Raw genomic sequence first — 24,385 nt, 5'->3', positions numbered from 1 at the left:
AGTAGCCAAAACTCTGTCCGCTGCGTGCAACATCATCATTGTGTCCAACTCTGACTCTGCCTGATTGGATTTGTACGCAGACCCGATGGATAGTGGTCCGCACATGTGCAGAACAGTTCTAGCGATATCCCTCACAGCCCTCCCTTAGCCACAGCATGATTGATTTGCTGCAGCGTTTGGGGGGCAGAGCGAGGTCAGCAACCGACACCGTTCTTCAAAACAGGGGAGTGTCGCCCCCATTTTGTAAGTGTGCCGGGCCCAGGGTCTGCGTCATTAGATGCAGACTTCCTGGACCTTGCTGCCCGGATCCGACAGCTAGTCTGAGTAAGTTTTGGCTTATGCAGACTGATTGCGGGCTCCTACTGTCGCTGACGGATGGTCGTGATGGTGATCTGATGCTGCCTCCTCAGGCACTGTTATGCACACCAGTGCCTGCAGGAATGTACTGGTGTCAGAACTGCTATGCACTCCAGTGCCTGCAGGAATGTACTGGTGTCTGAACAGAGAGGGATGCAAAACAAATGAACTCACAGACAGACTGGGAAATATGACACAACGCACACAGAAGGTGATAGGGTAACAAAACCAACACAGAGTGAACAGCGAAGCCCAGAGGCTAAGAAACTGGGTGTCTCCCTAGTATTAGAAATGCTCAGATGGGAAAAGCAAGATGTTGTGTTTTAATACGTAGAGAACCCGAAATGCTGTTGCTAAGGGCAACAGCAAAACCCTAAAGGGTTACCAACGGGTGTGGCAGTAAGCTCCTTGGTCAGAGATGGAATAATAGACACAAAGAGAGTCTCCACAATCCTTATTCTCACTTGCAGGGCCCAGGTTCAGCTTACTGCCACTAAACTGACACATGGACGCCCTGCACAGTGAGAGAGGATTAAGCAGGCAGGTCTAAAAGTACAGCCACAAACCTGCTGGGTTCACAGAATAGCAATAGAACCTCAGCAGGCTAAATGACTGACTCCAGTCTTACTGCTAGGTCTGGATTGGCAGAGTGTAGTACCAAATTCCCAGGCCTATTTGCAGTAAGCAACAACAAATACAAAGCTACACAGTACTGGCTAACTTTCAGGAACTGACTAACCAACAAAGATTCAGCAGCATCTGCTTACCCTGAGAAGAGGCCTTATAAAGCAGGTGCTGACCACGCCCCCCTCAGACCTCACAGACTGTGAGCACAAAAACCAGCACCGGATCCCCTGCCTGTAACCACTGCACAGCAAAAGACCCGAACCGGAGTATCAGCTGCGCTCAGGTTACTCCGCTAGTACTTGTCTCCCGGTTGCCATGACGACGTGGCAGCACAGGGCAGGAGACCCTAACAGGCACAGCACTCGGATCTCGCAGGTGCATGCAGGAGGCGTCTATCTCCTATAGACTCCTCCTGCTGCATTTGCATATTACTTGTACTGAATTCTACGGCCACTTCTACAAATTGGAATCAGACCCTCCGTCCCTGTGTGCACTGTGTCAGTATACTAGTTACAGTTTTGACTGAGTGCTACCATTCTCTGGATTATTTATGTGTAGTTTCCATGGTATTAATTCCAATATTGCCAGGGAACATACAGTAGAATCTAGAATCAAGGTTAAGATCCTGGACTTTATTTTAAGAAGCTGTTTTGTCTTCCTGTGTCTGAGATGTTTGTGGTAAAATACCTGTCATATCCCTCTGTTTCTTGCAGGTTGCCACCTGTCCTGTAGAACCTGCAGTGGCCCAGGCCTGAACTTGTGCACGTCATGTGAGGATGGTCTTGTTTTGTCTCACAATGGGATGTGTACACAGACTTGTGCCCAACGATACTACAGAGATGGAAATATATGTAAAGGTTTGTACCTGCACTCTTCCCAGGCTCATGACCAGATTTCCGCCAATATAACATTTTCTTTGGGGCTGCGAGAAATTGCTGTAAAATCCTTATCTGAGCAAATATCTTGTCCTTTAAGCTGCATTATATTACAATAGATTGTATAGTACATTATTTTGTAACTTTTGCATTACTAGAATATGAACGTATGTACTATGACAAAATACTGTGGAGGTTATTCAGACCAGGATGCAGCCATGTGTTCGCTTCCAGGAAGGATGCTGCCGTAGTGTGATTTACAGTAGATGACATACGCAGCCGCTCTGGAAAAAAATGGCGTCAGACCATCTGACAGCGCGGGTCAAGCTTAGTTCCGATGCAGCTGCAATGTAGTTGCGGACGTATCGGGAGGTGGTCTGTCACACATGCTGGACAGTCTTGCCCTGTGCTGGGCACCCCCCAGCATGTGAGGAGATGCTGCGTATGCAGCGATCTGCGTTCATCTCTGAATAAAAGGCCTAATTCAGATATGATCGCAGCAGCAAATTTGTTAGCTAATGGGTAAAACCATGTGCACTGCAGGGGGGGGGGGGGGCAGATGTACTATGCTGGTAATCATAGCATTGTATAGTATGGGGTGGGACCATGATGATGTGACCGCATCACCACGCCACCCGCACCATTCAGTTGTGCTGTGCTATGCAAGAAAGTCAGCAAGTATAGCACAGCTGAACATGGTGCATCGCACATAACTGAATCCCCCCCCACATAGCCCATCCCTCATATTGTATCATTAGATGCCTCCTGTTCTCAGTGACACTTTATCTCTGAGAAAGCACTGGAGAGGATAGACCAAGGCCAACCCATCTGCAAGATACAGATGTTCTTTATAAAGGAAAAATGAAATATATTGTATAACAAAAGGGTGCATTGCATTTTTTCCACTTCACAATCTGATATCGTCCAAAATGCCCATCTTACACAATTCTCAGGCAATCTGTGCCGTGGCCAAAAACATATTTCTTCTTACACCATACTTGTGCACTAGTGAAGTCAGAGCCCATTTCTCCAACTTGCTTCATCTATTTGTTTTCCTGTTTTAAAGTGGGTGGTGTTAGAACAATCTGTAGCTAAGCAGACATTCAGGGTGCACACAGCAGCGCAGATTGTTTCAGGAAGCGAGTGGTTGTGTAGGTAAGGACACATGTGAGGAGAGCAATGGAAGTAAGCCCGAGCAAGGAGCGGGGTATAATACTACTGACGAGTTACATGAGGCTCCCAACACACTGATGCAGGAAGACTGAGACTGTGGTGTCAGCCATACCTCTTTATACAAGGAATTGTATGCATCCAAATGACGTACCCTCAGATCTCTTCAATAAGAGACTTATAAGAGCACTGTTTGCCAAACTGATTTCCGCTGAGAACTTTCTTCATCCATTTAAGAGCACTGCAAGATTTTGTTTTCAGAAATAAAAATATATTATTCCCCTTACTGAGCAACTGCCTTTAGGTTTGTCCTTTTAACTTCTGTGTCCTTCCATGAACCATTAGTTCTGAAATACCTTTAAATCAGTGTTGAGTTATGTGGAGTATGATTTAAAGAACAGCCAGATCTAACAGTGTTGAAAGACAAACTAAGGATTTCATCATACAGAGCCAGTTACAGCAAAGATTTAGATTAACAGTGGCAGACTTCTGAAAGACTCCAATAATTGTATTTGCTATGTGACTGGAGATAATTGGTACTGTGTTTTCTTGGCTACACTAAAAAAGAAAGTTATCATTTGTCTGATCTATTAAGTATGTTCTTAAAAGAAAAGTAAACACATCTCTTTTCGTAATGCTTGTTAATAAAATAACTAAATGCCCTGGGGCAGAGTCTGAGGATCCCTGTCTTTCACTCACACTCAGAACATACATGACGATGTACCTGTGTGGACCCTAGCCATCTCTGAGATGATGCCAGCCTTTCAGAACTCTATGCTCTTCTTTGCGCTGTCAACATTTGTGCTTGTCTGAGTACCTGTTGCTTCCCTCCTTTTCATTGCTTGCTCAGTGCCCCCTTGTGTCTGATGGTCCTAACCTCCTGTCAGCTCTATTCCTTAATGTACTCTGTCTTTCATCTACCCCTCGTCTCTTGTCTGACCCCTATTGTCCCTTTTCTGTCTTTCATTGACTCTTATCTGAGCCTACCTTCTCCCTTGTTTTCAATACTGCCCTCTATCTTTATCCTTCCTTGACTTCATCACCCCCTTGTCTGCCCTCATGTATGTATCAGACATCTACATGTCATTTTTACAAAAATTGGAATGTTGTCCGCACAGAATTCAAGTGTACTTTAAATGTGATAGATTAGAAACTACAATGGTCATTATAATACCTGTTGCATTTCTAGTACCCTAATTCTCTTCAGTATAGACAGCTTATCGCTTATTGGTCTACTAAAGAGGTAGGCGGTGCTCCCTAAGAGTTAGGCTCAATTGTTCCAAAAAAATCACCAAGAAAGGTGAAAAAAGAACTCTCCTGAATTGGGGCACACAAGAGTGCTCTAATTGACGTGCATGAAACGGATCTAAATTTAAAACCTAATTTTTATTAATGTAATAATAAAATAAACGAGAAAAAGATCTCTAAAAGGCGAAATATTAACACATTACATAAACACAACATTTAACATAATTAAAAGATACAGGTCGTGTGTGTGTACTTCAGAGGGCTTCAGCCCATAAACTGGAGAAGAATTATATATAGGTATAACTCAGGAAAAAGTCAGGCAAGACCTAAGGCATGTTTCGTGGTTCTGCTGCCTCATATGTGCTGCTGCATTATATACGTGGTGAGAGACCCTTACTTGTGCCAGTCTCTGGAATTACAGATAGAGCCAGAGCATATATGTAGTGTGTCTCATTCACTTCTGCTTTTGGCTGATGACAGTATGGTCAGTGCAACCAATGAGAGAGTTACTGACACTCTACTTGCTCTGGATTGAAAACAAGTAAGAATTACGACTGAGATATATGAAAGATCTGCCCTGAGTTGAGAGTGTGGGTTAAACGCCTGTCTGCCAATGATTAATGCAGTTTGTCCAGGCCCGTGGTTCAGTTATAGAATTTATAAATACCTCTGATTTTCCGCTGATGGGGTGGAAAAGATTTTTGTAGAAAGAAGACAAGACCTTAAAGCGTATTTCGAGGTTCTGCTGCCACGCATGTGCTACCACATTATATGCGTGGTGAGAGACCCTTACTCACGCAAGTCTCTAGAAATGTAGACAGTGCCAGAGCGTTTAGTATTGTATCTCATTCGCCTCTATTTATGGCTGATGACTCTACGGTCAGTGCAACCAACAGAGCAGGTTACTGATACTCTACTACTCTGGTGTTTGGAAGGGAAAAGGGGACCTCTTAATTATGTTAAATGTTGTGTTTATGTAATGTGTTAATATTTCGCCTTTTAGAGATCATTTTCCCGTTTATTTTATTATTACATTAATAAAAGTTAAGTTTTAAATTTAGATCCGTTTCATGCACGTCAATTAGAGCACTCTTGTGTGCCCCAATTCAGGAGAGTTCTTTTTTTCACCTCTCTTGGTGATTTTTTTGGAACAATCTACATGTCATTGTCAGGTCCTGTGGGGTCTCTTTGCTCAGACACAGAGACACATATTTGAATCCATATTGCTATGGACCTTATACATTTGATCACTGGTTTATATTTTGCTTGAAAGGAGAAGAGAAAAATAACTTTAGTGAGACTCCTGTAGTACATTCTATTTATTTTTTTAATTCATTTATTTACCTTGTCCATCTCCCTGCTCAGCCAGCATACCATACTAGGCATACCACGAAAACACCACTGGACCTACTGTGCTATTATGTGCTCACATGAAGTACATAAGGATATTCTTACAAAATCAATTAATTGTGTTAATAATGTGCCAGAGGGTGGAAAATGCTGAGAAATGCTGCATTTGTACATATCATTTTTTTTTTTTTTAAAGCTGTAGCAGTTTCTAAATTCCCACATTTCATTATTACAGCAAAGACACTCCTGAAACATCTCTCAGTTGGGCCGTTAGTAATTCACCATCTCCAGATCCTATATATTTTGGGTGTCAAGTTTTCCAGCGCCTACTGTCTGTCTACCCGCTACTTGTTGCTATGTCCAATACATACCAGCAACGCTACACACCAGACCAAGTGACCTTCCACTTTACACTGTCTGTACCATGCATACGTTCCGCTCAGATATGCAAAGTAACACTGTATTAAAACATGACTTGGAGATGTTTGTAAGCCAGAACACAAGCTTATGTTGTAAACTACGTGTTGTAACCATTCTGTTTTGCTTTGTGCAGCATGTAACAGCCAGTGTTTAACATGTGACTCTGCGGAAGTCTGTTCTGCATGTAAAGACCCAAACAAAGTGCTGCTATTTGGAGAGTGCCAGTATGAAAGCTGCACCCAGCAGTATTATCTTGACTACAGCAGCAGAACATGCAAAGGTAAAAACCTGTGATACAGTTAGTGCCTAAAGCCATGTGAAGATAATTCATCCATCCATTGTTGTACTCATTGGCTAAATAAAAAAAAAAACAAAAACAATATGTGAATTTACTACCACTTCATGGAAATTCACTTTGATAGTTACATTATAAGTATGTGAAGACCTAGGTGGAATTTACCAAAGTGCAGGTCACCATACGATTTGATGTACAGTTTCTATACCATGTGACTTAAGTGTACAAATTCACATTGTGTGCCTGTTTCAGAGTGGCACGCATTGCCAATATTTCCAAAGTTTATTTTTTTTTGCTACTGTATTTTTCGCACAAAAAGCCTTAAAAACTCTTATGGCACATGTGTTACACAAGTAGTTCCCAAACTCTGTCCTCAATGACGCCCAACAGTTTTCCAGGTCTACTAGTAGGAGACACATTTTACAGGTAGAGTTAATTATTCCACTTGTGATTCTGTGAGGAGACCTGGAAGATGTGAACTGTGTGGTGTCCTGAGTTTGGGAACCACTGCATTACAGAGTGTGCACACGAAGGCGCTGTTGTACACAGTATCAGAGATGTATTGTAAAAGTGCTGGATGTTCCTTCGTATTGACTGGGATGTGGCTAATCAGATGTACAGAGATGGTCCATCTTCTGGGTATGTTATGGGAATATCATGGGTGTGTTGCTGAAGTGTGTGCATACTCAGATGCTCAATCGTACATATAGGAGGCCACAGTGTTGGACTGGGACATGGACGGCCCACCGGGGAAATGCAGTGATAGGGGCCCATGATTAGAGGCTTGGCTAACAAGTAGTGCAGGTTCTGGGCCCCTTGATACATATATATAGCAAATAACGCTAGTGCATGCATGACAATGTTCCAGATTAATAATACTGTAGAAAGTACACCATAGTCCTGTGCAGTATAATGTAATGTATGCATAATGTGTAATTCAAGTGCAAAATCTGATAACTAGAGGAGGGGGAGGGGTCCCCAGGCAGTGGGGCCCACCGGTGGTTTTACCCTGTACCCCTGTGGGCTAGTCTGACACTGGGAGGCCATACTCAGACTTTATACCTGCCCTTGCCATAGGGCTGCTGCAAGTTTCGGTTGGGGCATCTAGAGATGCACCAGCAGGTATTACAGTGTGTACGGGTGCTGAAAGTGGGTGTCTATGGCCTTGCACGTTCATAAGCAGAATTGTATGCCAGGGAAGGGAATTTTAGCTGCATTTGCATAAAGTCACAGACGGGGCAACCACCAAATGATGCAGCCAAGTTTACCCTTAGTCTCATGAATGAAAACTGCAAAGTCTCAATCCTCATTTACGGCTTAGAAGCCTTGCTGGGGAACAAACCATTCATTGCATTAGGCATGTTGTTTGAGGCAGAAAATGTTAAAATACAGGTTGAGTATCCCTTATCCAAAATGCTTGGGACCAGAAGTGTTGAGTGTCGGCATGCCCATGTATAACTACATATAGGTGTACACTATAAAAAGGTTCCTCCGTTTAAAAAATAACGATCACCTTGATTTTAAAATAATGATTGTACATGACTTCATTTAACCACTAATGTTTAAAATATTAGTGAAAGCAATAATACCCTTATACTGATTAAACCAATAATGCCACTATATTAATTAAACCAATTATGCTATTGTATAACCCTGTTTTATATATGCTCTGCCTTTCCCACTATCCAGTGCTCTGGAGCACCTTGACAGTAGGAAAAAAACAAAACAAAAACAAAGAGTAAATCATTTCTGTTGCTGTGTGATTGCATTTGCCTTATAAGACCCTGCATTACAGCATGGCTCCATCTGTATATTTTCTTACACTACTTTAAAATGGATGTAGAAGAGGAAAAACAAGAAGCCACAATGTGCCTATAGAGTCGCACAGCTCTAGTGTTTGTGCAGCAGGGATGGGTTCAGGTGGTAATTCAACTTTAAAAGACCACTAACCTCAAATCTACACCTGCCACTTGCTTTAGATGGAATACAATATACTAGTCTACCACAGCCTAGCAAAAGAAATTATGGAGGAGCCCAAGAAAGAAAGTACACATCATGCTCAGTGGGGAGTATCCAATTAGAGGTGAAACAACAAATGGCCATTTTTTGCACTTTTTTTCCGATGTTTCACCGATATTTTTTTACCGCCCATAAAATAAATAGCTTTCGTCCCAATAACAAACAGGTTCAGTGAAACCTGTGTGTTTTCGCTAGAAACAGACCTGTTTTCGCATGACTTGGTTTTGCCTGCTCGAGGTAGGTTTTGTCTGCCTGAGGTAGGTGAAACAAAATCCCTGATAAGCCGCATATCACGCCGGTTTATTGGGGCTAATTGGATTTAGCTACAGTAAATGACTGCGGCTAATTGGATACCCCTCAGTGTAATTCATGTTGTATCGCAATTATAACTAGAAAACTTTTTCTCTCTCTATTACATAAAGTTTCTCAGTTGAATAAACATGAGATGTCGAATCGTAAATGTGTGATGTATTTCACAGAAGTTGTGAATTTCGAAATAATAGGAAAACATATTTTTAGTTATTATCTTAATTGAGATTGTCTGTACGGCCATTTGTATAGTTAAATATACTGAAATTGACTCATTAGTTCTGATGTGTTTTATGTTAGTTTTCATTTTCACAACTTGTTTATTTCTAATTGATTGCTGTAAAACATGGTTTTATGTAAGGATATCAGTTGTATTAAACTCTCCTTTGTTATAAATTATATTAATGGAAACTATATACTTTTTTTTTTACAAGGGAAACTAAGTTGATCTAAAACTTAAGATAAAATGATGTATATTATAGAGCTATTGGTAAGCTTGCTGTGTATGTATGTGTTTAAAGTCCAATTATCATTTGATATGCATTAACTTTATAACAGGTCTTAAATCAGAAGAAAGTTCATCATTACTGACCATTTATTTGTATACCAAAATATGCTTGGTGTAATATACCATTTTGTGAGGGGTGTGGTATATTTTATTCAGATGTTCAAAATGTCGACATGTTCAGATGTCAACATGCACAATGTCAACACTGACATAATGTCAACATTGCCAGAATGTCAACAATACGATTTTCAATGTAAACCTAAACGTAACCCTAAACGGGGTACACATGTACACACATCTGTTCTTCAAATCTAAGCAATCTGACTAGATTGCTTAGATTTTAAGCATGGATATATCGTATGTATGCACCCCAGCGATAGCGATACGTGGCCCCGCGCGTTGCTATCGCCGGTGCTAGATGGGCCTGCATGCACCCCCGCTGGGTGAAATGAGCAACCCTCCGCCACCACCCCCCTCGCTCAGCACACATCGCGCTGTGCTGAGCGGTGGGAGAGATGTGTGCTGAGCGGTCTGTGACAGATCACTCAGCACACATTTCTCTAGTGAGTACTGGCTTTAACCCCAGAGGTTTAAGTGAGCCGGAATGGGGCGGGACTGCGTTCCGTCAGTTCCACTTGGAGACGGAACGCAGTTCCATCTCCTCCGGCTCACCACAGGGAGATGCCGGGCACCCGCTGAGATTGTGTTACCAGCGGCGCCCGGCTCTCCCTGCACAGTGGAAGCCGGCGGCAGGAGCTCACTATTGAGCTCCTGCTTCCGGCTCCTGGCTCTGTCAGTGCGCGCTATGAGAGAGACATCATGACGTCTCTCTCATAGTGCTGGGTAGCCGGACGCCAGGAGGATCACAGCGGTCGGCATGGTAAGTATGGTTTTTTATTTTATTTTTTAAACATGTGTGACTGTATTAGCAGCGCGTCTACTGTGGGGGCAAGCTACTAGGGGCTAACCACTGGGGGCAAACTACTGGGGCCAAGCTACAGAGGGCTAACCACTGGGGGCAAACTACTGGGGGCTAAACTACAAGGGGGCAAGCTACTGGGGGCATTACTACTAAGGGCAAACTACTGGGGGCAAACTACATGGAGCTAAACTACAGGGGCGCATTAATACTGGGGGCAAACTACAGGGGCGCATTACTACTGGAGGCATAACTTTAGGTGCGCATTAGTACTGGGGGCATAACTACAGGGGAATTACTACTGGGGGCATTGCATAAGGGGCACCACTTCTATGGGCTCTATATAAGGGGCACTACCACTGTGGGCATTACCAGTACAGTGGACATTGCATAAGGAGCACTACTACTGTGGGCATTGTAAAAGGGGCGCTTCTGCTGTGGGCATTGTGTATTACAGGGCGCTACTACTGTCGGCATTATGTGTATTAGGGGTGCTACTACTGTGGGCATTATTACTATTGTGTGACCACGCCCATTTCTTTTTGAGACCATACCCCTTTTTGGGGCTGAGCGCCGTAGGCGCCGTGGGGAGGGGGGGGGGAGTGAGTTCTACCACCTCTCTAGGACCACTTTAAGCACTGCTTAACCCTAATTGCAGCCTAATCCAAACCCTAATCTAACCCTAACCATAAAATCACGTCGACATTTGGACAATGTTGACATTATATACTGTCATTATTGGGAATGTCAACATATTGTATGTTGACATTCTGAACATGTCAATATTCTGAATGCAGCAGATGGCACTAGGGATGGGTTAAGGTTCTGGCTGATTCACCCTATGTACATGGCCATAGTAGTAGTGCTTCTGCTTGTGACATACCAACCCCAAGGTACAAATAAAAGGGGCACAGATAGAAAGTGAACTCTTAGAAAGCCAGCACCACCGAGAGAAGGAAGGAAGACTCCTATAAAAGTGGGCACATGATGATTCAATGAGGTTTGTGCTGACAGGGCTTGAAAGTGGGGTTACAAACCCTTCCAGCTAATGTGTGTATCATCATTCTACTTGTGGATTACAATTACCTGCAGGTGAGCCATTAGTAATATGTGCAGAGAGATTTATATTTGGGATGGGTGTGTTCAAACTGAAATCTGCATTGCAATGTAAAAATAAAGCTGGGTAGTATTTGTGGGCTACATGCAAAAGCAGCCAGTATTTACCCTGCACAGAAAAATATAACCCACCCAAATCTAAAGCTCTCTGCACGTTTGCCCCACCTGCAGTGCAACATGGCTTTGCCCAGTTGCTTGCTTTTTTGCTTTACATAGAAACATGAATCAGGCCCTACACATCTGGTCTCAGATTGCTATCATGCTGGCAGGGAAGTTGGCCGAGTAGCCAGGAACATTAGGATCAAGACTTCAACATGTAACTGCTACCCCTTTACTCCTAATGACTATAATGACAATTAGTCTGTAATGGGATGTAGTTATATTGTCGGCAGTCGGGATCCCGACGGTCGGGATACCGACGCCGGAATCCCGACCACTGACAATGCTGACAGCCGACTCGTGGGTGCTTGAAAAGAGGGACTTGTCAGCACTCATAGGGCGGGTTTCAATTCTTTTCACCCCTTTCCACACTCGTTCTGTTTCTGCCCTCAGGGACGGTGTATCATTATTTCAGCTCGCTACCCCCGGAGTAGCGAGGCACCCAACCTTTTACACTGTAAACCTGATTACTATGGGCGCAATATGTGTGATAACGGAGATCATTTTAGAAAGGAAATTGGGCGTGATATATCATTTGAATCTCACCCATAAAGTTTGTGGTCAGTTTGTGGTCTCAGTAAAGCGGCACACCAATATAATTTGTCTCCCGTACTCCTGTTTTATCTTCACGGACATAGCTGAGCTGCAGTGTGGCACAGGGGCGGAATGACCATAGGGCTCACCAGGAAGATTCCTGATAGGCCGTCATGTCTGTGGGGCCTGTATTGTGTGTAGTCATGTGGTCCTACCACCCACATGACAGGCAGCACACCGCTCTCTGCAGTACAGCAACGCTGCCATCCAGTGATGCTGCCATGGCTGGCTACACGGTATGTTATACCGCTTGTGCTGCCCATGTCAGGCCACAAAATTTTACAGGACCACTTTCAGTTCTCAATCCACCCCTGGTCTCAAACACAACTGCAGCAAAGGACACACGGGAGGCTGCAGTTGCATACAATCAGGCCCTATGAGGAGGGATCCTGTCCCCCTCAACAGACCCCACTCCCTCATCAGTCCATACCCCCACTGGGACTACTTTCATCAATTTCCCGGGCTGGTTTTCTTCCCAATCCGCTCCTGGTGTGGCATATTGTGATTTGGAGCACTGCAGTGTAGCATAATATGGCCTGAGGGCATTGTGTGGTTTAATGTGATCTAGGACACTACTATAGGGCTTAATATGAACTAGGACATTACCATGGGGCATAATATTGACTATGGCATTATGATGGGAAATAAACAATCGCTATGGAGAGTGGTGTCACTAGAATAGTGGGTCACTTCAGCTGTAGGAGTATAGAACTATACATCCCAGCATGCCCTGCAACAGTTTTAGCATGGCCAAATAGCAAAACTATGGCATGGCATGCTGGGATATATACTTCTACAACAGCTGGAGGGCCGCTTATTGCTCACTCCTACTCTAGAAGCATTGGGACAGGGGCCCCTTCAAAATGTTACTATGGGACCCACAAAGTTATGGCTACGCTCCTGTTGCTAGCAGTTAATGCTACCTGTGCTTTGTTAATGTGTGATTACTGCCATCTACCTGGCAACTTATTAATTTATTTTGTATAGTAGTGTTGGCGTATATTCTAGTTTGCAGAATATAATAAAGATAGAGTATTTTTTTTGCTCTTCCTATTTTTCTGTGTACCCAGTAAGCACCCCTATGTACTGAGATGACCCTGTCAGTCCTGACTCTAACATCCTGGTATCCTTACACTACCCTTCTAATTTCTGTAATTATATGGCAAAGTGTAGTTTTAGGTCACCATTTTTGTAACATCATAAAATTACAGCATAACAGAATAATAGATGTAGATCCATCTTAACGTATAGGCAACTGGGCAGCTGCCCAGGGCCCCACAATTCTAGATGGACGGCAAGGCAGCATTCTCTACCTGTTTCCCAACTTGCATCCAGACAGTGTATGGTTGTCACCATGCTGATTGGTGAATGGCTGGAGCTATCCACCAATCAGAGTGTTGACAGCCGTTCACTGTATGTAAGCATGTATAGAGATGGCGCAGGACCGCAAGAGGGTCATGTTATCATTTTTTATTGGTTCCCATGAATGGGTGTGTAGGGGCCCCAGTGGACTGCTTTGTCCAGGGCATACAATACTGTTAAGATGCACTGACTAGACTTCCGGTGGGCGGACCCGCAGCAGGGCGCGTTTTAAAAGGAGCTCTCCGATCCCGGACACCTCGAACTGGATTTGAGGGTCTTCATACCGGGACCTGTGCCCCAAATTAATATTAAGGGCCAGCGGAGATACTGGTGGGCAAGAGGTGATCATCCCCCCGGCTCCCCACCGCCTGGACTCACCGGAATCCGAGCTCCAACTGTGGTGCATGCTGCCCGCGGCCGCCATCTTGGAGGTGGCCGGGCATCCTACGGCCCCCGTCCCGTCCCGACTCCCCGCCTGAGGCGGCCGAAGAGAGAGGCACTGCTCGGCACACAAGCAGCTGAGCCCTGTGCCGCTACCGCTGGCGGTGAAGACATCCGCGTGTGCCCGCCGGGAGAGAGAACTCGACCTGCGGTGGGGTGAGTGTGCTGAGCCGGACTCTCCCCCCCCTCCCCCTCCGCCCGCTACCTCCACGGACAGTGCGCTGAACACACGCGCGCCACACTGAACCCCAGTGAACGGAGGTCACCCTGCATAGGGGAGAATCAGGCACCTCTCTGGCCCTGGATAGTGGCGCCTCCTAGGAGCGACGCAGCCACTTTAATCAGCCGCCTGATCAGCCGCCTCCAAATACCACACGCAGGCCCACATAACGTGAGGCCCAGAGGCCCGTGACGCCTACAAGCATCGGCTGCAGGGGTGACAGAATATATTCCCACTAAACTAATCCTGCATACCTTGATTTTAGCAATATATTACACGACCTCCAGAACGTGGGCTGCTTGGTTCAGAACCCTCTACAAGCTGGATCGTATTGACCTACTGCTCTGAACGCAGCAAGTACACGCTCATAATTACTCCCTGCAGGGCAGGATATCTCACTATACTTATTTTCTCATTGAAAAGTGCCACTACTGCGCTTCTATGGATAAATACGTGGCCAAGACACAGAGAGGGGGACGCGGCTCAGCACCGGCAAAAACTAAAGACACCAGGGCATCCGTCTCAGCTTCTGTTAATTCGCCACCCCCGTCGCCTTCGGCTAATGTCCTAGATGGCGTACCAGATTCTGCTAGATACACCGTGGACGCGGTGGCCAGAGCGCAGGAAATCTCAGACATATTATCGCCACTGCTAGACAAGAAACTTGCGGGGCTGAAGGACGCCATTGAATCCACCATGACGCAGTTAAAGGAACACAGCACACGACTTGATGAAGTTGAACAACGGGTCTCAAACTTGGAAGATGACCTGACCACCGCCCGCTCTGACATTGATTCCCAGGCGTCTTCCATCTCTGCAATACAGGAGAAGCTAGAAGATTTAGAAAATCGCAATCGTCGAAACAATCTTCGTATGATCGGCTTACCAGAATCCGTTAGACCGAAATAATTAATGGCTCTGGTCTCTTCCTGGTTGCCGGTGGAGTTAGGCTGCCTGACAGATGGGGAATCCTTGGCAATTGAAAGAGCACACCGTATTGGCCCGGACCTCCAGACAGACCGGCGGAGACCTAGACCGGTCATATTCAAATTCCTCAACTACACAGACAAAGTCAAGGTGATGGACGCATACCGCAAAGCTCAGGAACTTTTCTATCACAGAGACAAGCTGCTCCTGTTCCAAGACTTCTCCTACGGTGTGGCCATGAAGAGGAGGGAATTTTCCCCTTCCTGATCTTGTTCGATGAGGGCATACGATTTGCCCTGCTCTATCCGGTGAAGCTCCGAGCTCAACACAACGGCAAGACGTACCTGTTTGACTCACCCTCAGAGGCAAAGACTTTTGCAGAATCTGTGCGGAGCCGCTCCTCACATGCCTCCAAGGATAGAGACTGATCACGAACTTCATCACAGAACTAACATCTGTATTGTCTCCCTTATGGAGGTCGTGATTGGTAATGTATGGCTGATCATTAATGTTCTCTATGTTTGGTTTATTGCAGTATTATCTGCCCTTGAATTTGTAAAATGCTGGGCCTTCCCGTCCTTTCATTTCCCCCCCTCCCTTTTCCTCCCTTTGCCCTTCTTTTCCCACACCTCCCCCTATCCCCCCATCTACTCCCTATTCTGATCGGAGTTACACTACTAGTTTATAGTGAGTCTTCCGGACCACTGTTATGGGTTCAAAAAAATGTGGAAAATGGACATACTGTAACACAATGTTTGCAATTATTTTTAGTGTCGAAGTTAGGACAAGGATTTGCTGCCTTTGTTATAGGTCGGGTCCCCATGCTCGCTGGGACATGGGGGACTCCACAATTTATTTAAAAAATGCTCTATGAGTCCGTCAGGACGGGTGTCGGTTAGATATACAATTAACATGACAACTTCGCTAGAGCTTAAGACGAGTCTAAAATTTCTTACATGGAATGTAGAAGGTCTTAACACTCCGATTAAACGTAGGAAGATATTGCAACACCTCAAACGCCTGCGGCCGGATGTGGCGATGCTGCAGGAAACTCATTGGAAATCGGGGGACCCCAACGTGCTTAGAGACAGTTGGATTCAGGGTTTTAGTTCAGCATCGTATACCTCCAAGAAGCGGGGGGTAGTGATTATATTCCATAAATCTCTTAGTTATAACATACTAGATACCCTAGAAGATGTAGGCGGTAGGTTCCTATTTCTAAAAGTACAATTAGAGGGGGAGCTATACACATTAGTATCCATATATGCACCGAACTCAGATCACAATGCTTTCTTTACTGACGTTTATGTCCGACTTCAGGAGTGGGCGGAGGGCCATCTGATAATTGGCGGTGACTTTAATTCCACACTGCAGCCGGCCCTGGATAGGTCAGGTGCTCTTGGTGGACGCAACTATTCCATTCCAGCATCACTGCAATTCTGGCTGGCCTCACTCCATTTAATAGACCCATGGCGACACCAACACCCAGTTGACCGGGAATACACCTTTTATTCTCAGCCACATGCCACGTCTACTAGAATAGACTATTGGCTGCTACCAGTGGGACTGCTCTCTAGGTTACGAGATTCAAAAATAGAAAATATTGCCATATCGGACCATGCACCTACATGGTTCACACTAGACCTAAAATCTCCTAAACAGACCTCCTTTAACTGGAGATTTCCCTCACACCTATATAATTCCCCTGATTTCAAGTCGTACTTGGAGACTCACTTTCTCAATTATGCCAAAGACAATGCACAACACGTGGATGACATTGGTCTTTTCTGGTCTGCCTCCAAGCCGGTAGTGCGGGGTTACATCATTGCGTATGTTGCGGGTAAGCGTAAACGCCTTAATCAAAGGTTTCGTGACCTTGGCCTGGCACTGACGAATTCCTATGCGACGCTGTTAACCTCCCCGACGGAAGATAATCGCAGAATCTACATAGAGACTAAACATCTTTATGATACTCTATGCACAGAGAGCTCAATACGCTTTAGATTTCCAAAAACATAAATACTTCAAGTGGGGAAACAAAGCCGGCAAACTCCTGGCAAATGTAGTTCGTAGTCAACGACCCACTTCACGCATTCTCGCCCTTCAGTCTAATGCCCAGTTATCCTCTGACCCGACTGTTATCGCTGACTCCTTTTTATCTTACTACAAGGAACTATATACGGCACCACCAGACGACCCTATTAGCGGCATGGACTTCTTACGATCGGCAGGGGCTCCCACACTGACGGCGGAAGATAGAAACTCCCTCATGTCCCCCATCACCGACCTAGAATTGATAACAGTAATTAAACAGTTAGCTAATGGAAAATCCCCAGGTCCAGATGGTTTGAGTGCAGAATATTACAAACTGTTGCTGCCCCATATCACTCCCCACCTATTAGCCCTATTTAATTCCATTTTGGCCGGCGGAGCTGCCCCGCGCGCCTTTAATCATGCACGCATGATAGTACTGCCAAAACCAGGAAAAGACCCTACTTTAGTTCATTCGTACCGCACGATCTCGCTCCTAAACCAAGATTTCAAGATCTTAACAACACTCATAGCACACAGGCTACAAGAGGTACTGCCCATACTATTACATCCATCACAGACTGGCTTTGTGAAAGGGAGGACGTCAGTACATAATATCAGGCAGTTGGTTGCCGCTTTGACCATATCGGCCAGACTGCCAGGCGGGACTTCCTTGATAGTGAGCTGCGACGCAGATAAGGCGTTTGATCGCGTGTTGTGGTCTCATCTGTTGAGGGTGCTCCACTGGCAGAGATTTGGAGCTGATTTTGTAAAATTTTTCCGTACTATATACGACACGCCCTCTGCGTTCATCACAGTGAATGGATTGAACACAGACACATTTACACTACATAGAGGTACGAAACAGGGATGCCCCTTGTCACCACTCCTCTTCGACCTGGCATTAGACCCACTTATCAGACATTGTTATCTGAACTCTGACTGGCAGGGGATTGGAATTGGCAGTCACAGCCTTAAGGTCACGGCTTAAGCAGATGATCTATTATTGTATTTTTCAAACCCTCAACATGCATTCCCTAGTCTATTGTCTTTGCTAGCGACCTTCAAGTCGATCTCAGGGTTTAAAATTAATAAATCTAAGACGGAAGCATTGGCGTTACATCCAAAGGCCACACACGGATGGGACTTACAGTTCCCTTTCCGATGGGCGAGCAACTCAATTGTATACTTAGGCCTTCAGATCCCTGTCCACCCGTCAGACCTTTATAGATATAATTTCCCACGAATAATAACTCGCATGTTGAATGATTTTCAAGCATGGAAACACTTGCCCCTGTCTTATCTGGGACGTTGTCACCTGATTAAAATGATCTCCTTCCCGAGACTGCTATATCCCATCCAAATGCTGCCTTTATTAATATCGGAGACAGACATAAAGATCTTAAATAAGGCCTGTAGTGAATTCATCTGGGCACACAAAAAGCCTAGGATCTCCCTGTTTAAACTAAGTCAATCACAAAAATTAGGAGGTGTCAACCTACCTTGCATCAGAAGTTACACGCTAGCCGCGAACTACTGATACGCTATCGACTGGATACATGAGACGGAGACCTTTGCTAACTCCGGCTTGGAGCAGGCTTTCTGCCCTGAGCTCTCTCTTGTCAGTTTGCTACACATGCGTCCATCGGCCTTTCCTCCCCAGGTTAAAGACAATATACTATTGGCGTCGACTTGCGCGGCTTGGAGGCAGACACGCTCAAGGATGGGTGTCTCCAGCTATAACACGACTTTCCTTCCTCTGACTCATAACCCAGACTTTCAGGGGACTACGGCACGCACAACATTGACAGCTCTGTCGGGAGGTGGTATTAGGTTGCTATACCAGATGATTTGTAGAGATACTTGACAGGTTATCACATACCCTCACCTTTGCGAAAGTTTCCCACAATTTAAGATACCGTTATTCATATATTTCCAGATACGTAGTTATGCAAACAAATCTATAGCCACTATGACCGCAGAAGATTGGAATAATGCCTTAAGGGGGGTACACACGGAGAGATCCGTACTTAAAATCTAAGCAATCTTGCTAGATTGCTTAGATTTTAAGCACGGATCTGCCGTGTGTATGCCCTCCAGCGATAGCGATGCGCGGCCCCGCGCATCGCTATCGCCGATGCTAGATTGAGCTGCATGCAGGCTCAATCTAGCGGGTCGCTCACTTCACCGTTGTGTGAAGTGAGCGGCCCCCCCGTCGGCTTTCCCCCTCGCTCAGCACATCGCGCTGTGCTGAGCGGGGTGAGAGATGTGTGCTGAGCGGTCTGTGTTAAGATCGCTCAGCACACATCTCTCCCGTGAGTACCCCCCTTTAGACATTACCTTGCAGTCGACGCCTAAGATACACCCCTCCACTGCACTGCTCTATACATATATCAAAAAGTCCATTGACTGGGAGGAGTCCACACAGACAGGGTTGGTAAAATGGTTATCAGATTTCCCATCTCTTGACACCTCCACCATGCTCAAGGCTTTTAATAGGATCAATAAGACTCTTATATCAGCTTCATATGCTGAGATGAATTATCAAATCTTACAACGATCCTACATCACACCTAAATTAAGGCTTCAAATGGGAACAGTGTCTGACTCTAAATGTTTTAAGTGCGGCATGATAGACGCAGACATTTACCATTGCATGTGGAGTTGCCATGAAGTGAGCAAATTCTGGGGCTTAATACACACCTTCATCAAAGACAGACTACACCTCACCATGGATATTTCCCCGGAGTGGGTCATGTCGGATATACACCCGACGCACTCTGTCCACAAGCTGCCGATAGGACAGCGTCAGATACTGACCAAAATAGCAGCAGCAGGCAAGAAAACCATATTATCGCAATGGATAGCCACTGACTCATTATCCATAGCTTTATTTTTACCAAGACTGTCATACCTATTCCATATGGAGTGGCTAGAAATGCTACTTGATAAAGAGAATAAAATAGCTAAATTCTTTGGCATATGGCTCCCCTACATACAGATGCTAGATGATCCGGTCAAAACCCCTCTACGACAAGCCATATCTCACACTACGTGGTATAATCTGGAAATTTTAGAACAGGGACACCCACCCTTTTAAAACGGTCACTAACATGATGCCTTAAGGTTATGCCTGATTTATCCTGTCACGGTTGAATTGTTTCAAATATGTAATATGTTGTACGATGTCCTAACATGTTTATATATACTATGCGACAATGTATGTAAACGTTACACAGATGTCCAATAAACTATTTTTCAAAAAAAAAAGGTGCACTGACTAGATGTTACCATTTGACTTTCCTGTATGTCTGTCTTTTTCTCTAACGGTAACTTACTAAATAGCAATAAACATGCAGAGGCTTTAACCCTCCCAATAGAGTTGTCTTTATTAAAGATGACAATTACACAGATCATACTAGACAGTATATTATTGATAACAAGTAACTGATAATTTAATATTTATTTGTAGATTGAGCATTGAGTAACAGCCTGTGCAAAAGATAGGCAAGAAAGTAGTTTTTAGTGATCTACAGTACAAGGTAATTAATGTCAAGGTACAAGGTAATTAATGTCTACACACTCATGACTCAATGGTAGGGGGGGAGGTAGAATACTTACATCACCCCTATCAGGATTATGACCATTGGGATGCCAGCGTCGGTATTGAGACCGCAGGCATACTGATCCCGACTCAACCATACCATCATGATGTAGTATGGGCAAGCCCTTTTATTGTAGCTTTATACAAGGAGGATCCTTTTACTCTCAGTTAATGACACAAATCTCAGTACACAGATAATAGGAAGTAAATGTAAAGTTAAGAGACTAAGACTGTATCTAAGGACATCACACACTACAGAGGAAGCTTTTTGTATATCACATTGTATGGACATAGGCCATTCTAAACAAAGCATCAGTTTCTCAGTATATTTGCATAGCGTGACTTGGGTGCAGATGTAAAATGTATTTTATTCTAATGCAAACATATTTTATTGGTCATATCTTAGTCCAAAAATGGTAGAATCCTTGCCGTATTTTCTCAGTGGTCATTTTTCAATACAGCACCTCCCAGATACAGGCCTTGTTATATCCAGCAGGGAACACTATAAACTAGAGCATACTGTTTATAGAATAACTCATGGTTTTGTTTACAGTAAGTCACTTTTATATCAGACTACCCGTGGATGTAGTGGTTGATGATGTGGGCTTGATTTTTATGTTTATTTTCTTAGACTTTTATAAATTCTTTTAGATTAAGGTATTTAATTCAATAGCGGAGTTCTTCGTAACCTTTGAGATTTTGATAAATTGAACACACTGACCTGTCAATTAACCTCATATTGTGTGTCATGTATAGTATCTATCTCCGGGCTACAAAGTAAAAGCAGCCCGTCAGTAATACAATCATGAGTATAGAAGAAACATCTGCTGATTTTGGGCCAAGCGTTTCCTCTCGTTGTCATATTCTGCAGTACGCAATGGTACTGTAGCTAGACGCTGAGGTATCAGTCAACTAACAATAACATACAGAATGTTTGTCATTGAATCCACTGTGTGGACTTCGAGTGATAATAGCACTGTTTAACAAAGGTTTAGAATGGAAAACCAACTGTCTACTCACAATTCTAAGAGCACTTGTATATAATCTCATTTTACAGTTACTAAGTACACCTGATGATTTATTTCTCTCACTTGCAAAAGTAGATGTGTACATGAGCCAACTATGTGGTAAAAGTATCTTTAAAGAAAGATTCAATTGTTTTGTTCTTAAATCATTTGGCATGGTTAAAGCAGTGTAATTAAACTGCTGTGTTGGTGGTATATAACAAACATTTTCAGTGCCAGAAATGCTACACTTCTGTCACAACGTTTCATCGGGGAGTCAGAACCTTTTTGGTAGGGGATGTGTGGGGGGAAGGGGGCAAGATATTGTTTCATTTTGGCACCCCTAAATCTCTGGTTGTCGCCCCCTCAAGGACACCAACATTGTTATGCCCAGAGCCGGCCCTAGGCATAGGCAAACTATGCAACTGCCTAGACCATTGGTATGCCTAGGGGTACCAGCAGCTTTTGCTGATTAAAATGATGTGCGGCATGCCTATATTCTGTGTGTAGCATTTCGTATGCAGATACAGCCACAGTCTCACACAGTATATAGGAATGCAGCATATCATTTTAATCAGCAGAAGCTGCATGTGCATCCTAGCCACATAGTAATGCATTTTCATCAAAAATAGGCACCTGCTGTTAGAAGAGTTGCCAGTTGACTAACACCAGTCATCTCCTGCTGCATGGCGCACTGAGGCAAGATTTATGAGGACATATCTCTATCCAAGCAGAGGCAGAGGTCACAGTGTTAGTGGCCATGTGAGTGCCGTGTTTTTGTGAGTGGGTTGGTTGTGTAATAGTGTTCGGCATATGTGTAAGGGGCAATAAGTGTGTCGTGTATAAATGCATTAATAATGTGCGGCATATGTGTAAGGGACATTATGTGTGTCTTTATGTGTATAAGGGCATTAATAATGTGGCATATGTGTAAGGGACATTATGTGTATAAGGGCATTAATAAAGGTTGGCATAATGTGTAAGGCGCATTATGCTTATAAGGACATTAATAATGTGTGTCATATATGTAAAGGGCATTACTGTGGTATTATGTGTATAAATGCATTACTACTGTGTGGCGTTATGTGTATAAGATGCTCTACTGTGTGGCGTAACATATAGAAACGGCACTACTATGTGGTCTAGTGTGAATAAAGAGCAATATGGTGTGGTGTAATGTGCATAAGGAGTAATTCAGTGTGATGTAATGTGAATAAGGGACACTACTGTGAGGAGTAACGTATATAAGATAAAGTGGTACTACTGTGTGATGTAACATGAATTAGGGACACTATCACATGATACATTTTGAATAAAGTTGCACTACTGTGTGGCATAATTTGAACTGGGGGCACTAGTGTGTGGCCATGCCCCTTGCCAGCAAAAACACACACCTTTTTGGGCTGTGCGCCAAATGTGCGCAATTTTCCTGTTTAAAATATAGGCGGTGGGAACACCAAAATAAGGACTGCTATGGGTGAGGGGTGATGGTACTGGGAAAGGGGTGCAGGGTCAGACGTGGAACTAGCGGTGGTGCTAGGGGGCACCAGTCAAAATCTTGCCTAGGGCATCAATTTAGTTAGGGCCGGCTCTGGTTATGCCCCTGGATGTAAACCAATGTGTTTTAAAACATAAATATTCAAATACAGCATTTGGCACTGTAAAGGCAGCACTATATCTTTACTTTCACAGTTATATGTTTCACAGTTATGTAAGAGTCATGCAAGACGTGTTTTGGAAGAAAAAGTTAAAAGTTTTAGCCAGCCCCACCAGCAGCACTTATAGGGGATATTTCTTTACAAGTCTGAAGAGAGGCAAACTCCCCCTTCCCAATAACCAATAAGTTAAAGGGAACTGTGAACCTGTTAACACAAGAATCAGAGAACTTTTCACAGATTCTGTGTGTTACCCATTAACCCGTGTTAGCACCTGTTAAAATGTTAATTTGACGGGCATTGAACAGGGTCTCGGATGAAAAAGGGGTGCAGTTGAATAGCTACAGGTGTTAAAGCGCAAAGCTACCGCCTTTTTTCACCCACAGTTATTTACCACAGGTAATTGATTTCCCCCTATGTGGAGGACAAATACAGCAGCCAGCAGGACACATTTCGTGGTAACATTTTCTGTAAATGGAGTAATGTCCTGCTTATAAGCCGCTTTTACTAACAAGACTGCTTTACAGTGCCTGGTTAACATCATACTGTAGGTGGGAAATCTGACTGGTAACACTGTAAGCTTCATGATAAGATGATTTAATATCTTCTTGCTTGGTTACCAACAAATAGTGGCACCCGGACATTTTCCCTGAATGATGAATACAATTAATTAGCACTAAAAATCTATGGGGGTTATTCAGATCTGATCGCCGGACAGCAAAAAACGCAGCCCAGCGATCAGATCTGAATTAGGCACCTTGTGCTTATGATTGAGTTCTCAGTGGCATTCTGGAGTGAACATGCTCTTTTTAAGATTTATCTTTTCAATGTGAATAATACCGGCTGGTGTATATGTTATAATATATATATATATATATATATATATATATATATATATATTTCATCATTTTTATTGAATTTTATGGGATAATTAAAAATCAAATCTTTTTCAGCGCGTTCTTGTTATATCTTTGGTACCTGCTAAATGGCTATGATCATGGCCGGATTAAAGGAGGGGCGACAGGGGCGGTCGTCCCGGGGCCCCCACACACAGGTGTTCATACTTTACAGTCGCCTACGCAGAAGAAGTGTTCCTTCGGCATTAGGCACAAAAGTTCCTGATGCACCGGCTACCTCCAACCATCCCAGTATCCAGTGAGTCACATCACCGCGGC

General features: G+C 44.1%; 1 protein-coding gene across 1 annotated transcript in view; it reads left to right on the top strand.

Moving 5' to 3' along the window:
• FRAS1 (Fraser extracellular matrix complex subunit 1) overlaps positions 1 to 24,385 on the top strand; it is an 887,592-nt gene that overhangs the window by 580,963 nt on the left and 282,244 nt on the right. The window contains exons 22-23 of the mRNA XM_063919583.1: positions 1,698 to 1,841; positions 6,181 to 6,327. Coding sequence (XP_063775653.1) covers positions 1,698 to 1,841; positions 6,181 to 6,327 — 291 coding nt within the window. The remainder of the gene's footprint in view (positions 1 to 1,697; positions 1,842 to 6,180; positions 6,328 to 24,385) is intronic.

Source organism: Pseudophryne corroboree, chromosome 1, assembly GCF_028390025.1.
Source record: "Pseudophryne corroboree isolate aPseCor3 chromosome 1, aPseCor3.hap2, whole genome shotgun sequence".
NCBI lineage: Eukaryota > Metazoa > Chordata > Amphibia > Anura > Myobatrachidae > Pseudophryne > Pseudophryne corroboree.
The sequence above is the reverse complement of the archived record's forward strand: the minus strand, read 5'-3'. Positions and strand labels throughout refer to the sequence as shown.